Source organism: Acanthisitta chloris, unplaced genomic scaffold, assembly GCF_000695815.1.
Source record: "Acanthisitta chloris isolate BGI_N310 unplaced genomic scaffold, ASM69581v1 scaffold4983, whole genome shotgun sequence".
NCBI lineage: Eukaryota > Metazoa > Chordata > Aves > Passeriformes > Acanthisittidae > Acanthisitta > Acanthisitta chloris.
The window spans coordinates 18,515-36,090 of record NW_008665309.1 but is presented as its reverse complement, the minus strand read 5'-3'; the positions used below and the strand labels follow the sequence as shown (position 1 = coordinate 36,090).

Sequence of the window (17,576 nt, the reverse complement as noted above, 5' to 3'; positions counted from 1 at the left end):
CTTCTTTAAAAGTCCTATTATCTTAATAGCTTGCCTTTTTTTTGTGCCCTTTTTTCTGCCTTTTCTATCTTTCCTTTTTTTTTCCACATGTACAAGCCTGGTCTCTTTGAAACTGGGTACATTATAAAAATATAGAATAGCTATAGTATTGTCAGTTTTCTCTAGGCACCTTTCCAGTGCATTTAGTGTAACTGAGGGGAACTGACCAGTCTCTTTGGATAAGGCAGGAGGACTGGGGACACAGCTCCTGGGCTCAGCTGTACTCATGTGCCTCTTGGCTCAGCACAGCAGCAAAAAACTGAGCAAAGGGGGTATTATTTTGCATCACTTATTGGTCCATCCGGACTTAAGAGAGGATTGCCAAAATAACAGAGCTTATGAAAGGTGCCAACAGCCTTCTCTGATGACCTCTGTAAGGCTCTGGCAGCCCAAGAAGGCAGCATGATTTAATCTTCAGGCAATCTCTGCTCCAGCAGATCCCCGGCGATGTCTGTGCCGCTGCCTGGCTCAGCCTCTCCGCTGGGGAATTCGTAGCACCCAGCCGCTGGCATCTTCTCCTGGCGGAAGCTCAACCATTTGAAGAGAAGGGGAGGGAAAAAAAATCGCAATCAGGATGTTTGCACATGCTGTTCTGTGCCTGACCGCCTCGGTGTTGTGCTGAAGGACTGGGACATCTGCAGAGCAGGGCGAGCTGAAGTTGCCCAGCGCCGCGGGGACCAGCAGCGGGGCCGGATCGCGCTCCCCCAGCCCGCACCGACGGGAGGGATTCAAATTCCAGCCTAATGGCCTCTGGCATCAACAACATTCCTCAGCCCGGGACTTGCAATGGATCTAAAGCCGCTCGCAGCAGCTCGGCAGAGGAATGCGGTCGGGAAATGCACATGAAGATGTGCAAGAAGATTGCTCAGCTCACTAAGGTAAGTCTCGCTGTTCCCGGGGAGGTGATGCTGCCCTGGCCGGGGGTGGCTCGGACCTGTCCCCTCTGATAGCCCCTGGCTCAGAGAGGGGAGGGAAAAGGGTCCTGAAAACCTCGGTGTGCACAAACTTCCATCTGAGCAGTTCCCCCGCGGGGGCTGCAGACCCGCACTGGGGCTGCCTTTGTAGCTGGAGATGGATGTCTTGCAGTTAATTGCTCTAATTACCGTGCGACCATCACGAGGACAGCTCCAGCTCTGCGGAGACACAAGGTTTGGCTGTGAGCTGTTCGCGGGGATTGACGGTATCCGCTTTTTTTTTTTTTCTTCCCTCTAGAATTACTAGGCTGGCGAGGAATTTACGTTTCATAGGTTCTCGGGTAATATTGTTGCAAAGCTGTAGCCGAACCGTGGTACTACAGTACAGTATTACTCGTTGGTAATTGTTCCCGATGTGCATGAGTAGAGATACTTTAAATGACGTTTGTACAAGGCAGGAGTTGGAGAAGAGGCAGGACTAAATTATGTAGTATATTCCACTTAAACTTTTAGTCAATACTGAGCTACATTTTCCACACAATGTTGAGAAATAAGGGAAAATATGTAGGAGATGGCAGTTATCTTTTCATCTATTCTTACACTGTATCTTTGCCAGTGAGAAAAAAAACCTGTTTACTACCCTTGTTTACTAATACAGATTAACATCTTCTGTTAACGTGACAGCAATTGACAGACGTTTTAGCAACGAAAAAACACTGACTAAAATACGGGTCAAACAATAGGAAAACGTGTTATAATCACTTTTGGCCTAGGAACTTTGAGAGCTCCCTTTCAAATCACTGTTTTCTTGGTTATATTACAGTCAGGATAATTATAATAAAATCCCTCTCAAGTTTAAGTGGCCCATGGTGCTTTTCTTTCTTGTTCCTAACCTGGTATGCAGTCCTGCTGCTTGTTGTTACACAGCTGCAGCTTCCCGTCTCAGTTACTTTAGATTTTCTTTGGGGTGATAATGATCTCATTGCTCATCCATCCAGCGTCGTGCCAGGTGAGATGAATACTAAATACCCAGGCACACCTACAGGTTGGATGGGGAAGTAACTGAGACCAGCTGCGAGGAGAAAGACTTGGGAGTGACAGTGGAGGAGAAACTCACGATGAGCTGCAGTGTGTGCTCAGCCCAGAAAGCCAATCGAATTCTGGGCTGCATCAAAAGGAGTGTGGCCAGCAGCTCGAAAGAGGTGATTCTGCCCCTCTACTCTGCTCTTGTGAGACCCTACCTGGAATAGTGTGCAGTTCTGATGCCCTCAACATAAGAAGGACATAGAACTGTTGGAGCAAGTCCAGAGGAGGCCACCAAGTTAGTAAGAGGACTAGAGCATCTTCCCTATGAAGACAAGGGAGGGGGTTGCAAAGGAGCCAAACTGGGTGAGGTGGTTGAGTTTCCATCCTTGTAGTGCCGATTACATCATAAGGCATTGGTTGGTACAGGGAATCCCCACAGGTAATCTGGGTACAGAGATCTTGGGAACTGCTCCCATTCTACTGCCGTGCTATTTCTGCTTTTGGAGAGGTAGAATATAGGAGGTTTTTATCTTTTCAGTCATGCATTTTTCTGTTATGCATATTTTTGGCTGTGGCAGCAAAAATGCAAACCTTTAGAAATGTTTTGTTTGCTTTGGGCAGTAAACTACTGGGATTTTTTTTTGCAGCCCATTTATCTTGAAGTTAGTGTATGTGTTTGTAGCAGAATTCGTGACTTGGTACTAGTTTAAACTCCTCCATCAGACACTGGACCCTTGGCACGCTGTTTCATGCTTGTTGGATCTTTATGTTTCTGATCTGTTTAGTCATAATGTGGAGTTTAAAACGCCTGTGGTGACTTTTATATGATGCTTTGGGTGTCACTCCCTGCTGCCTTAAGCTATGCATTTCTAACATCCATTGGCTATTATAGGATTTTCATGTGCTTATGTATTCTTAGGACAGTCGTTGAAATAGGATGAGAAATGCAAATGAACTTGAAGAGAAGTATTGAGGGAAGTGGGTCAGCTTTCATTGGAAAGGTGGTTCAGGCAGGGCCATCAAGAATTAGATACACTGCAGGTATCCATGTTACTCAGGCTTCTTTTCAAACCTCTGCCAGTGGGGCTCAAACCAAACCTGCTGTTCTGGTCTGCAGTTCTGCAACCAAGCCTAATATGAATAACTAGGAAGGTGGCAGTACCTGGTGAACAGAAAGCTACCTAAGCCACAAAGCAATTCTGTTTTCTTCTTAGAGACAAATTCATGGATACCAATGGAACAATATCTTTTTAATGAGAGTAGATAGATAGTTACCTTCAAACACTTTTCCCCCCTGGGACTTCATTTGACTCTATATTGTGAATTTAGGAGCCTTGTTGTAAGAAGCACATTTTAAAATGTAGTATTATTGGTCAAGAACATTGTTAGTAAAAAGAAAAATCAGGCTGGCAAGAATTTTGTGTATATATGTTGGATACTATGAGTCTTAACTGAGGAAGGGAGTGCTGATGCACGGAGAAGTTAATTGCTGGTAAAACGCACTTCTGAATCCTTTTCTTCCTTCAGGGGAAAGAAATGTCAAAGGGAAGCAAGTGTGTTCCTCTTCTAGAAGCAGCAGCATAGACAGATGTTCCATAATGACTCTATGTAGAGCCGTTAAAAATGTTACACACTCTCACTGCTTGTCACCACCAGTCACTAGGAGGCTGAGCCCCTCAGCTCAGTCAGCAAGGTAGAAAATATGAACATTATTTAATAAGCTTCAGTGGAAAATCAGCCAGATAAGCAAAACCCACTTCCCTTAGTTATTTAAGGAGGGATGGATGGCTGACTTGCACAAGAATGTATGCTCATGTTTAGTTCTATTAGCTTTGCCCTGTGGGTGGAAATTTAACAAAGAATTAGCAAGTGGCCTGGCATGTGCGTGAGGGCACAGACCTTACACCACTCCTGTTTCTTGTAGCATGGCTGTATATTCAGTCTTTTAACCTTTCCTGTTTTATTTGCCATTAACCTATCAGCCATTTTTTGGCTTTAGGAATGAAATATGATCAAATTCTAATGGCTTATTCTGGAAGCATGTAATAGCTGAACAAATGTAACAGAGCACTTCTGTGGGCTGCTCGTGTTCCTCTTGAAATATGTGGCCTTTTTCACATAGTTTAAGCTAAGTTTATTGACCTTATTTACTGTGGTGTTAACAGTATTCAGTAACCAATGCTTACAGTGGTGTTCAGCTGATAGGCAGTTAGTTGTTATGCTGCCAGAGCTCTCCTGTGTGCTCGAGGCTTTTTGATCTCAGTTCTCTAGAGAGGTATTCAGTATTCTACAGAAATGAAGCAAAACAGAATAGCCTAAAACCGAGGATCATGCTTTTGGCACAACAGTATTTTCCCCTAGGGCAAAGAATATCAAAATTATTCCCATGTAGGCAAAAAGAATCTTTTTTTTTTAAAACTGCTTGAATTATGTGCTAACAAGACTAACAAACTCAGCTATCAATATCTCCATGTATTTTATAATGTATTTGTTTTCATGGTTCTTGTGTACAGCTTTCTATCAGGATTTCAAAGCTAGCATTATCTCTGCCTACCAGCTGACAAGAATGTGCAGACTAAGATTTCTTAACTTGTCATCACTACTTTTTCCTTACAGAACTAAAAGGAAACTCCTGGATCATTAAACGCATGTGCAATGTCATGTAATTGTATTGTTCAACTAGTTAAGGGCACTATTAAAACCACTGCTTCTGTTGGGAAGGAGGCTAGAATCTTATTATTTGGAGATAGAAATTATGCTTTAATTTAATTCAAGGTGTAAGAATGACATCTGTGTATTGGAATTATCTCCTTACCATGCACATTTGTCACCAATTATACCAAGTTTGCAGAAAATCTGACGGCATTAGTAACTGACAACTCAAAGCTGCTTTAGAATAGAGAGTACATAATAAATTCAAGTCTATTTGTCAAGGCACCCTAGTGAATGTTTATATATAAAATGTTATGCATGTTATTAATATGTGAATTACAGGCAATAGATAATAAAATGTTTAATGATCCATTAACTACGCTAAAGAAAATTGCAAGGTTATAGTTTTTATGTTCTTTCATGGGTAATATTTAAAAATACCATTTTCAGTGACACTATAACTGTACCTCTCTCCTGACATTTTCTTTTACCAGTATGCAGGTGCCAGTATTTCACAACTGTGAGCATTATACCCAAATTAAAAGTCAGTGCCAACTCAGCTGAAGACATTCTTACGTAAATATTCTAAAGCTGTGTATTTTAGGCTTTGAACTCTTCAGCATTGTGTGTTGTATGTAAAATACCTTTTTTCCCCATGTCCTGTTCTTTCACCTAATTGACTGTGGGAAAACGGGAGTGTTTGTTTTATTAAAACAGCTGTAACACTAAGGTAGAACTACCTCTGTTCCCACCTGTACAGTCAGATCTTAAACACATTAGCTGGCTCATGGTAAAAATTCACTTGTTTTCTTGCCTGTACACAGCCAGACTGTCTTTGTGGTGCCAATGACCACTTAACCTATGCTTTTAAGTAGGAACAGATAGGCACATGAGATATTTTTGCTTATGCTTAAAGCCAGCAGGAAGTGTGTGAATGTAGTCAGTGCAGCACCAAGGCTAAATTAATTTATCCTGCCTCCCAGTGGGGCACAGTAGCTTAAGCTTCTCCCTCACAGAGGGTTATGAAAACTACCTTTAGATGTAAATGAGATTACAGTTGGATATTTTGCTTTTTTCATTCAGGAAGAGGGAACTACTAGAGTTTGATAACAGGACTGCCAAGAACTATAGCTGGTACTTCTAAATGTTTTTACAATGTTGAAATGTTTTTACTAAGATGCTGATGTACTTTAGTATTTCATAAAATAATGAATTGTCTCTGGACTACAGGACATTGCAATGAATCATAGAGTCCAACCCTACTGTGGTTACTAGACCATGGCACTAAGTGCCACATCCAGTCTCAGCTTGAAAACCTCCAGGGATGGTGAATCCACCACCTCCCTGGGCAGCACATTCCAATGCCTGAGCACTCTCTCCATAAAAAAAATTCTTTCTAATATCTAACCTAACCCTTCCCTGGCAGAGCTTGAGTCTGTGCCCTCTTGTCCTACTGCTGGTTGCCTGGGAGAAGAGACCAACCCCCACCTGACTCCAACCTCCTGTCAGGAAGTTGTATAGAGTGATAAGGTCTCCATTGGCCTTCTACAATGAAGTAGTTTCTAATGAAACTACAGTGCATGGCCACTACACTCTCTACACTCTTTGCAGACAGTTTCCACTTTTTCCCTTGATAGATGGTGTTAAATTTTTTTTGTTTTGTGACCATTGATGCAATCTCAGGAGGTGTGCAGCCTAATCTATGTTCTATATGCTTAATAAGTTTGTCTTCCTGAAATGGGAATGAGAGTAGTAGCTGTATTCAGGTTAGCTGGTTTACTGTTAGGAGTGTTTGGGTAAAAATTTCATGGGTACATGAGTAATAGTGTCGTATTATGATGTGTATTAGTATGTAGCCTTTAACTGCATAACCATGTGTTGACTCTGTTTGCTACAATGCTGCCTTAAAAGTGAGGAGAGAAAGTGAAAGAAAACCATCTCTCAAATACACTGTATGCTGAGGTCCATGTGGGCCAGTACCTTGATTCTGCTGGTGCCCAGGAGTTACAGGAATATGACATGCCTATAATGCACTTGTGTTAAGTATTCTCAGTGCCTCCAGTGATGTGTGAGATTTCCCAGAGACTGGCAAAGTATCTTAGTACTTAATAGCCCTGACTGGATTTTTATTCAGAACATTTTTCCAGTCACTTCTTGAATCCATGTGACCTTTTAGTTGAATTTGCTTACAGCAGCAACAGCTTGAATTTTGGTGCCTGCAGTAGTAGAAACTGGCATTATTAATTCATGGATACCTGAGGGTTCTGATGGTTTCTTTTCTTAATTAGCAAACTATCTAGACTATATAAAGAAATCTTTTTAAATTTTAAAAAATCCTCTATGAGAATTTGACCTGCAAACTAGGGGAGAGTAATAATTTTGTCTAGTCTGTATAATGCTTTAGGAAGAAACAAAACTCATTTTATCTATGCTTATCACAGATTTACATCGAAGACAAAACCTGCAATAAATATTGTGTTTTAAATATATTCTAATATTTGTCTCCACAAAAATATGTATTTGGTTGGGAAAATCTATTTCACCCTGGGCTGTAATTAAATCAACAGTTCCACAGTTTATATTTGCAAGATTTCCAAATTCTACTATATTAAAAGTAAATAGTTTGAGAGACAGGAATTAAGTGAGATCTTACTCAATGAATTTGTTTGGTTTCTGTATTTATTGTAAAACTGGGCAATGTTGCTTTATCATCATCTGTAACAAGATTTTAAAAGGTATTTTGGAAGGATAAGGTTTCAGGTAAATATCTAGACTAATATAAAGAAACCCAACTAAACAAAACCTTTGAAAGCACTGAACATATGTCTGCAATTTTAGATTCCTTAAAAATCTTTGAAACTCTGGGATGTAATGAAACATTTTCACAAAAGAGAGTATTATTTTGGCAAATTAATTCTATCATCACCGTATTTAGGTCTGGGTGATGATGCATCAGTTCATATTTTTGAAGCATAAGAGATCAAAGTTCTAGGATATAAACCTAAAACTCATAGAAAAGCTTAGTATGTAGCAAAAGCCAGACAGCTAAATTATCAGTGAATTACATGTAAATAAGGCCTTTGTTTTTCTTAAATGACACAGAATTGTAGACTTCAATTCTGTACTAAAAATTCACTTGATCTACAGTGACAACAATGGACAGAGGACATAGGTATAAATATGGCTTGTGTCAAACAGATCCTCTATTTCTTGCAGGTTATCCATCTGAAAGAGCTTCATAAGATAGAGTTAACTCATTCAAGACTGTAGTAGCCTAAGATTTATGGGGATATTTGAGATCCTATGGAGTTATGCAAGAATTTCACCAAGACAGAGATGGTGAAGTGTGAAGAGAAAGGACGTAGGGTTGCATCTGATGATCTTTGAGGTCTTTTCCAACCTGGTTGATTCTATGATTCTGTGATTCTATGACTCTGAAATCAATTTGACCTTTCTGCTTGCCTACATACGTGTGTGTTAATTTACATTGATTTGTCAGTGTCTAAGCATAATCTTTTAAAGCGTTTTCATCTAGTTCTGTGGTTCTTAATAGACAGAAATTTGACCTAATTTAACTTTTACTGAAAAAATAATGTGATCCTCTGACAGTATTTGAATACAGCTTAACCTGATAAATACGCTCGAGATGAACTTGGATCACCTCAGGGAGAACAAAGAAATAGAAATGCATTTCGTGTAAATGTCATGCTGACTGATTCTGTTTATTCTAATTCTTAATTGCACACAAAATCCACAAGAAATAATAGTGCTTTTGCTATTTAAGTGTTGCAGTATTATTTAAAAGTTATGTAGAAAAGGAGTTTGACAGGTGAGATACAACAGGAGTCAGGAGCTGTAAAAAAATCATAACAGCCTATTGTAGGGAGGCAGATGCTGCAAAGATCTTGCATTATTTCAAATATTAAGTAATGACCTGGAAGTAAATGACATATTGAAATTAATGAGTTATACTAGCTCAAAGGGAGTAATAAACATCTATAAAAAATGGAAAGAAATAAGGCATATAGGTGGGAGACAACATAAACTGCATTCAGTTAATTCAGCTAATAAATGGCCAATATCTGTTCTGGTTTGTAAAGTGTTAGTAAGACAGCATGAAGTGGGTATACAGAAATGAAGCCAATATGAAGTGGGACTTACTGTAGGATAGAGGCAAACCCCAAAGAACAGAGAAACAGAGGAAAATTAAGCTGTTTCAGCATCTGAACTGAACTCTTATAACTCCAGTCTCTAAAATGAGGAATCTGGAATGGAAATATAGGTAGCTTTATTCAGTGTGGGGTGAAAGGCATGTGTAGGGGGCTTAAGTTTGATAAAGTACAGAGCAGCAACCTTCTAAAAAGTAAATCTCTTAAGAAGGTTAAGGTACTGAGGAATCAGTTTCAGCACTCAAGCTTGAAGATTAAATTTAAGGGCATGCATTTTCAAGTCAATATTCTTCACTGTGGTTCTAGCCACTATTGAACAGAAGTGCAGGAATAACAGAGCAGAACAGATCTGCCACTACTAGTCCCCAGCACTTCATAGTGCCAAAGGCAATGTGGCAGATACTCCTCCTGCACTGAAGACCAGGTGACCTGGACTACAAGTAAGGAGTCAGTTAGCTAGGGAAGGGACCCTATTTCCTTCCTTGTATTAGAGATCAAGCTACAGGCCTGAAGTGACAACTTGCCAAGAACAAAAAGGAAATTTTTGACAAAAAGTGAAAAATATTATCACAATATTGTCTTCCTTTCCTATAAGGTTTTGCAGTTTATAATCGTCCCTTCTGTTCCTAGTGGAAAAAAACCCCAAAACAACACAAAGAACCACCACTACAAATACTAATATATAGCAGTAATTCTCTTTTAGCATTTAACACCTTGATAAACATAGTAATAACTATAATAGTAATTGGATTCTTGGCTGTCGTTCACCTAGATACTTTAATTTTTTGTTCTTCTTGTTTGATAGGTGATATATGCTCTGAACACTAAGAATGATGAGCATGAGGCCAGTATACAGGCCCTGAGAGAGGCTCATGAAGAAGAAATTCAGCGCATTCTTGCTGAGACGAGGGAAACTATTCTCCAGTGTAAAAGCAAAGTTGAGGAAGAACAATTGCTGAGAAAACACATTCAGGCCCTTGAAATTGCGGTAGAACAACACAAGAGGTTGAAGGAAGAAGCCTTGGCAGAGTTAACATTGTGCAAAAAGCAGGTAGAAGAGAAGGAGAGAACAGAAGTGAAACAAGCACATGTGTTCCTTTCTACAGACATGGCAGATACCAATGCAGGCTTTGAAAACAAGCTTCTACATTTAAATCAGGAGTTTGTTGGACTGATAAATGAATGCAAAGCATCTGGAAGAGAATATCTACATAAAAAAGTGAATGTAGATGAAAAATGCAATATGGAAGGACAAGCTCTAATAAATGAGGTGGAAAACCTGAAGAGCGAGAAACAGAGAGCAACAGAAGAATATACTCAGAAAACAAGCAAGCTGCAAACCTCCTATGAGAGGGAAAAGGAGACTTTGAAAAAGGCCATGCAGCAATCTATGATAGAAACAAAGATGAATTGTCAGCAAAGAGAAATAGAGCAAAGGCAGAGCTCAGAGACTGAGGAAGGGTTTTTGCTGCAGCAGGTAAAGAAACTGGAGGCAGACCTGGAGGAGAAAAGCCAGAAGATAAATGAGAGGAAGAAGCATTCCCAGAAGCTGAAGGAAAGAATACAGGTAGAGTATGAGACTGTGATCCCGATCTCTGCCTATAAAAGTGCAAATTATGAATTCCCAAAAATCTGGGAGAGGAGCTGTCTTTTAAATATCATGTTGAGTCAAATGCTTTTTTTTTTTTTTTCCAGTAAAGCAGTTTTAGAGGCTTAGAATGGAAATAGGGACACAGTGCTGAGAGCTTTAAAGAAAGAGTTAAGATGGTTAGTAAGTCATTAGGAGAACACTTTAAACACTAGATTGTGTTCCCTGAGGGAGGAGTGAGGTAAAATTTATCTGTTGGCTGAACAGAATTTTACCTTTTCTGCACAGAAATGTGAGGAGAACAGCAAGCAGGCACTGCCACTAGCAATGAGTGTTTACAGAGTGCATTCTCCTTTTCCCTTGTGATTGCCAGTAGCTCAGTGCATGGATATGAATGGGCTCAGATAAGAGACCTGAGCTGGCAGATTAGGAATCAAGAGCCTTATATGACTCTTGCAGCAGTGGCTTGTACCAAGTGCCATTGAATGAAGTGTCCTTTACACCTGTGGAGTTTTATGTGCTGAGCTGTGAGACTTTCACCATTAGTTCTCCGCTCACACGTTGCCTGTCTACCCTCACGGCTGTATATCTCATACATTTGCAGCACAGCTCTGCAGCTCCTTTCTGCTTAATTGCATCATGTGTCAGATGCAGTTTCAGAGGTTGGCATGTCATGGGCAATCTGCCAACCAGCTGCATTTTGTACATAAGGGCAGAGTGCAGGAGAGACGCTGATGAACTGCGCTGAAGTTGAAGCATCCAGCCATGCTCTGTGCTCAACAGTTCCACTTCTTTCTAATACTATCAATCCTTCACATCACATAAACTCACCTACCAGACCTACCCCAGCCCTGTGACAGGAATCTTACATATTAGATAAGAAAACACCTCAAAGGTCTGCACTTGGAGTATTACACAATAACAAGAATTGTTCCCTAATAGGAAAAAAGATTTATTTTCTTTAGAGTAAGAGAGCCCCAGAATTGTGTAGCGAGCAGGGTCACCCCAGTCAGCTGTATTCTTCCAAGACAACTCTTTAACTCTTTTCATCATCTGCCCTCACATCTGCCTCAGCAGTATCATTTTGCTGTGCAGAGTTCTGGGCCTCTTTGAGGATGCTCCTTGAGGGAGTTCAGCCTTCAATACAGTCACTGACTGCCTTTCTGTTTCACAAGATCAGAGGATGAATTGAATACACTTTCCCCAAGATTCAAATTTCATTCTCTGTGTGTAGATCTGTAGCAGAAAAGTGGAGAGCATGTAATGAATGGCAGAGATGCAGATAAGCTATTGTTTGAAATTGAGCTCTGTAGAAGTTAGAAGTGGTAGAGGTCAAGAGGGAAAGTAAGATCCTGATTTCTTGTGGGTACCTGAAGTAACATTCAGGGAAAATTAAGAATGGGCACTTGAACTTTTATGCACGTGGTTTACTCTTCTGATTTATTGTATAAGAAATCCAGTCTTAGGAAAAAATAATGCAAAACATGATAGGAAGTGGAAATAAGAAGGTGGTGTCATTAGCAATTTATTTTGTAAACTCAGTATCATCTGGGTGAAACTGAAATATTTTATGAGGGACATATGCTCAGCTCGTACATTTCAGATCCTCTAAGTCTGGAATGAGGCTGATTTACATACCACCAGAGCATATTGCCTTGAATCTTTGAAGAGATAGCCTCAGACTAGGATAAACCTGGAAGAAGAGAAAGAGTTAGACATGATGTTATTTTCTGTTTCTTTCCAGTTTAAGTAAAAAAGTAAAAGTTTCTTCTTTTTAAATTGACTATTTTTTATATCAACATTAAGTACTACTCTTTTTTCAGACTCCTGTGGGCAATAGTAGAATGGGAAATAGAAACATCTCTTTAATCAGTAATACCTCTGAGCACTAGTAAATGCTAGCAAGCAAAGCTATTATAAGGCTTGAAAGGTGAAAGGACTGTTGTTTAAACAAGATGAATTTTCTGATTTCTCCCTAGTGTGTGCCAAGAAGTTTGAGACTTTAGATGAAAGGTATGATGTTAGGACACGTTTATTACTGTTATTACTGTGGAAGAGAGAATGCAAAGGATGAGAAGTCATTAAGTCTGATCTGTTCTGTCTAGTTTTGGAAGAATTTTGGCATATGCCAGAGGTAAAAGGATGAAGCTTACCATGAACCTTGCAATGACAGAGTGTTAAATGCAAATTACTTTTAACCCATGAGGTTTTACTCAGCATTCATGTAGGCAGTGTTATCTGAGTGAATACTGCAGTATTATGCTAGACATCAGGAAAGTGAAACTAGAACCTCCAGAAATAGAATACTAAATATGGTTCAAATATTTGCCTTTAGTTATGGACAGGCAATTCCCAGCAAAGTCTGTAGGAGCTGTCTTTTTCTCAGTTTGGGCATCTGTATTATGGATTATAGTACAAACTTCTGTATTTCAGCAACTGAAAAAGAACCCCCAAACTAATATTCGGTAACTTTTAGCAGAAGTTGTTATGAAATTAACAGGAAGTATAACCTGTTCCAAGCTTAGGATAATCTCAGACATCTTTTAGATGGTAACTCTTGATGAATGTTCACTTTACAATGATACCTACTACATTACAAATGGCTCCACATTACAAATATTCTGGCAGCAGAGACAGTTGAAGGGTATGGAAAAGCAAAAAATGCAGTTAAATCAGCTCTGTAGGTGAAAGATTTATATCCTTGGAACTACACCAGGAGAGAAAATGACCATTTATTTCTTATGACAAGAAAAGGACATATGTAATAAATGTGGAAGTAATGTCATGCATATTTTAGGATTTGGAAATGTAGCTTAAGCGAACACAGCAAGAAATTCTGGCATCAAAAGGTATAGCGAGAAAAGTGGAAGAAGATCTCAGTGTAGTCAAAGAGAGAAATACACATCAAGAAAAGGAAATCCTGCATAAAGCAGGTAAGATGCTCATTAATGTCATTCTGAAGTATTTCCCTTGTTAGCAGTCACTTATATTGGAAATTCTGCAAGTTATTTATGCTATTTGAAATGTAAATTTTGGTACCATAGAAGATATGGAAGCTATGTTGAATTCCCAAAGCAAAGCTGTTAATAAAGTAGATGAACTGAAACATCAAATAACGCAGCTGCAGCAAATAACTCGTACCAAACAGAGTCAGAAAAGGGTGACTCTGAAGATGTGCAAGAGCTTTAACAGGTGGTTTGCTCTCAAACATTCAAAGGCATATTCAAATACCAAAAGTACTGAAATCAGTGTCATTTTTCTTTTAAGATTCATGGCCTTTGGGTTATTGTACAGCAGTCAATCCTGTATAATTCCCAGGTCTCTGAGCTCTTTCAGTGGAACACTCACTGGTTTTCATAACCTAAAGTATATGAGTTGCTGCAAAAACAGCAAAGAAACTATGGAATGTTCTTGAGATAGAACTGGGCAAACTGTTCAACTGTTTCTGTAACCAAAACTTTAAAGAGAGCAGTGTCCATGGCACACTTCCTCTGTAAAGGTCAAGTTGAAATACTGATTTATTTTTAAACATACAATACAGTTACTCTGAAAAGCTGTGCAGAAATAATACCATGAATAAATTCAGTGCAATGAGGAATGTATGTACCCTGAGAGTTCCCTCTGTACAATGTCTCCCTTTAAGCAGTTGTCCAGCCCTGGATCTTTTCTATACGTTTTAGTTCTCTTAGACTATTGTTACACTACCATTCTGGAAAATTAGACTGGGCATCAGAGACATAAGAAAACCCAAATTGTCCATTGTACTTTTTCACAGAACTAAGGTTGTCCTTGAGGAAACCTACATGGCTGGAAGTGAGTTACACACCCAAGCTCAAACCAGAACAGCAAAAAACCCCAAACCACTCCTAGACTGCGTAAGAGACTTTAACTGCCCTGAGTCAGTACAGTCCTACATTGTTAAATAAAGCCAGTACTTTTCAGTGGAGTGTTTCCACCTAAATAGCATGTTCACTACGAAATAGACTGCTGTGACCCCAGAATTCTACCCTGTTTCTTGTCATATTATATATCTAGTGTGTTTTATAGACTATGGAAACTGTAGCTATTTACAAAGAGTATGAATAAAAGAGAGAACTTTGTCTAGTCAAGCATCAGTCCCATAAGGAAAAGATTTGTTTGAAGGAATAGCTGTTAAAAGGGATGGTAGATCTTTTAATGAAGGATACAAAGGAAATCAGGCCAGTCTAAAACTTCATAGAATCTGAAAATAAAAAATGCAGAAGGTAGGAATATTCTTCTATTTATAGATACTTTAATTCATCTGGTTTTAATCTTATTGGTCACAGTGACATCATTTGAATTATGCTCACTGTAGGCACTTGGAATTAGCATAAAATGCCAGGATTTTCTTGCTGCTGTCTTACTGAAGGGAAAAAAAAAAGGTCAGACTGATGTATTTGTGTGAAAAGCTTCACAGACAGGAAGGTGAATCTATCCTTGATGTGATAAACGGCCTTCTTAGCAACACTTATCCTTGCATGCTTTGTGTGTGGCAGCTGGAGTGATTTATGTAAGATCCCTCCTGAAGAAAAATGTATCATGGATGTATTCCAGTTTCTGACTTAAATTTTCATGGTTTGCTGCTGTGAAATATCCAGCTAAATTGATTTAATCAAATTTTCACATTGTTTGGGCAGAGGATCTAATTCTGCAGTATGTTGGTAAATTAATTCCGAGTGCATGTGTTACCGATGAAATTACAGCTATTTACCTGCACGTAGATATGTCCTTATTTAACTTTAGCCAGAAAGAATGATCATCTTCTTGTGGATCCACACAGCCTTTTATATAGTGTATTCTTAAAAGTTTGTACAGGTATGCTTAAAATTATCCCAGGCTGAAGCTCTTTGTGTGAGTCATACCAAATTTAAATATCCAACACTTTAGAAAAAAAGGCAGAATAGTAGACATTGATAGCTTATAGGCAATAAATATTATTGCTTATAATCATCTGTTCTGAGAGATTGACATTCATTAGAAAGATCTTGAGGTAATAAAACAAAATTTGCCATATTTTTCATCAATAATGCTGTTTTTATCGTTTGAGTCCATTATGGCCTGTAACAGCTGTTTGTGAAGGATTTTATCTGTTTTCCCGATCAAAAAATGAAGGCATAGAGAAGGAAGTCAGTTGGCAGATTTGCAGGTGGAATGTTGCATCCAATCTTCAGGTTTTGATCAAAAAGACAGTTATATCCTCTCCTTTTTGTACAGACAAAGCTAAAGCTAATTTCTCCCTTGCAGAATTCATGTATCTGTTTAATTCCATCCTTTAATTGCTACCTTAGTTTTAAGCAGTGAAATGCTAATGCATTTGTTATTTAATTATGAGTTGTATGGAATGTGTCACTATTGCCTGTGCTTCTGATTCCTAATATCATCCCATCTTCCCAATGATTATCCCTTTCTTAGTTTCTAGGTACTTTTTCTCTTATCTTGAACTCTTAAGTCATTGTGCTATGAAAATGGGGAAGAAGAGGCTCTAAGAATGAGCTGTACAGGGTGGGGGAGGTGTTAAATAGCTACTTTTTTTTTCCTCTTTCCTCCATTTGTAGTGTCTGAAGATACGGTAGAATATTTTTTTGTGTCAGCAAATTGGCACAAGTAGGAAGAGCAAGCACTGATAAGCTTGTAATACATATCACTTCAGGAAGTTTCTAGAAGTTGCACATTCAGTTTTTTTCCACAATAAATAATTGCTCACACTTGCTACAAGCAATTACTACAAGCTCTTTTTCATTTGTCTTGCAAGTGATATTAGTATTGATTTTTCAACTATTTCCAACAATAAGGTGATTATCTAGTCCTCAATTTTTTATTTTATTTTTACTTCCTGTGATTTTCTTTTTGCCTGCTATCAGCGAGTGTTTCCTTTGATTCTCTTCTCCACTAATTGCACATTAGTTAATCATCTTGTTATTTATATGGTCAATGTATATTTATGGGTTTTCAGATCTTGTGGGTGACTCTTGCATACTAAATTATTTTTGAATACTAACACCATTCAAGGCAAAAGGGTCTGACTTTTCATGCTGTACAGTTTTCTACCTCAGGGAAGCTTTGGGCAGCAGTTTAGGATTATGCAAATTGTATTGTCTAACACTAGTATTAGAAAGAACCAAGCCAAAGTGATTAATACTTATTTAATTGAATAACACACGAGTGACGTTAAAAGACAGGAGCATGTAGTACTGTGTAAACTGCTGTATTATCTAGGTGAATGTAGAGAAATGTGTTCTTTCTTTCTCAAGCTGCATGTGTTGCCCCAGCTATTGCATGCTCTTTCTTTCTTTGTCTTTTCTTTCTTTCTTCCCTTTTTTTTTTAAATTTTAGGAACTTCAGGCACAGCTAGATGAATTTAAAAGAAAATCTGAATGTGAACTAAAGCAACTAGAGAAAGAGAAAGAAGTCCTAACTGGGAAGCTTCAAAACTCTTCACTTGAGGTAAACCCAGTAATAAAAGGGCTCTTCATTTTTCATCCCGTGTGAAAGGTTCTGGATTAGATTTTAATAGTATTTGTTGTGACTGTCAGTCAAGAAAATATACAATATACAAGAACTCCAGATAGAAATAACAGCAATAACTGCTTCTGGACAGCTGTGAAGATTTTGACAGGCCTATTTATTTTGATAAATTTCATATGTCACTCTTTGGAGATACACTAAGGCTTTTGGTGAGGTGTTTGGCTGTATCAGGGTTGCATGATGACTCTCTATACAGGACTGAGTGAGATTGGAATCTTCCTTACAGCTCTTGTTGACATTCTGATATTTTTCTCAATATGTAGAGATGTAGAAGGTAAGATGTAAAATCTTGTTTGCTCCCTGGAGCAAGAGAATTGAATGGGAAAAGGGTCAAACAGATCCATTTTCTGTTCTGCCTGCTTGAGGACAAAAGTGGTAACTGAAGCAGATTGGAATGTGCTATAATTTAATTTACATTAGTAATTAGGTATTACTCCTTCTATGTTTCTCAAGGCCCAGAACGAAATAGGGGAAGCATTGTGACCTCAAAGTAGCCTTGAGAGTGTCCTAGTTTGTGTACCATTCCCCACTCTGGTTACTCCCAAATCATGATGCAAATCTGCAGACATGGATTAGTCTGGAAAAAACTGAGCTGTGTTATTAGATTATCCACCCCTAATATCTGTAATGTATAGTCAGTTG

The 17,576-nt window shown here is 38.7% G+C and overlaps 1 protein-coding gene across 1 annotated transcript in view; it reads left to right on the top strand.

The window, feature by feature from the left end:
- Window positions 1–716: 716 nt before the first annotated feature.
- FAM184B (family with sequence similarity 184, member B) overlaps window positions 717–17,576 on the top strand; it is a 30,404-nt gene continuing 13,544 nt past the window's right edge. The window contains 6 exon segments of the mRNA XM_009071678.1: window positions 717–917; window positions 9,606–10,367; window positions 13,201–13,321; window positions 14,494–14,632; window positions 15,457–15,535; window positions 16,743–16,853. Coding sequence (XP_009069926.1) covers window positions 783–917; window positions 9,606–10,367; window positions 13,201–13,321; window positions 14,494–14,632; window positions 15,457–15,535; window positions 16,743–16,853 — 1,347 coding nt within the window. The 5' untranslated portion in view covers window positions 717–782.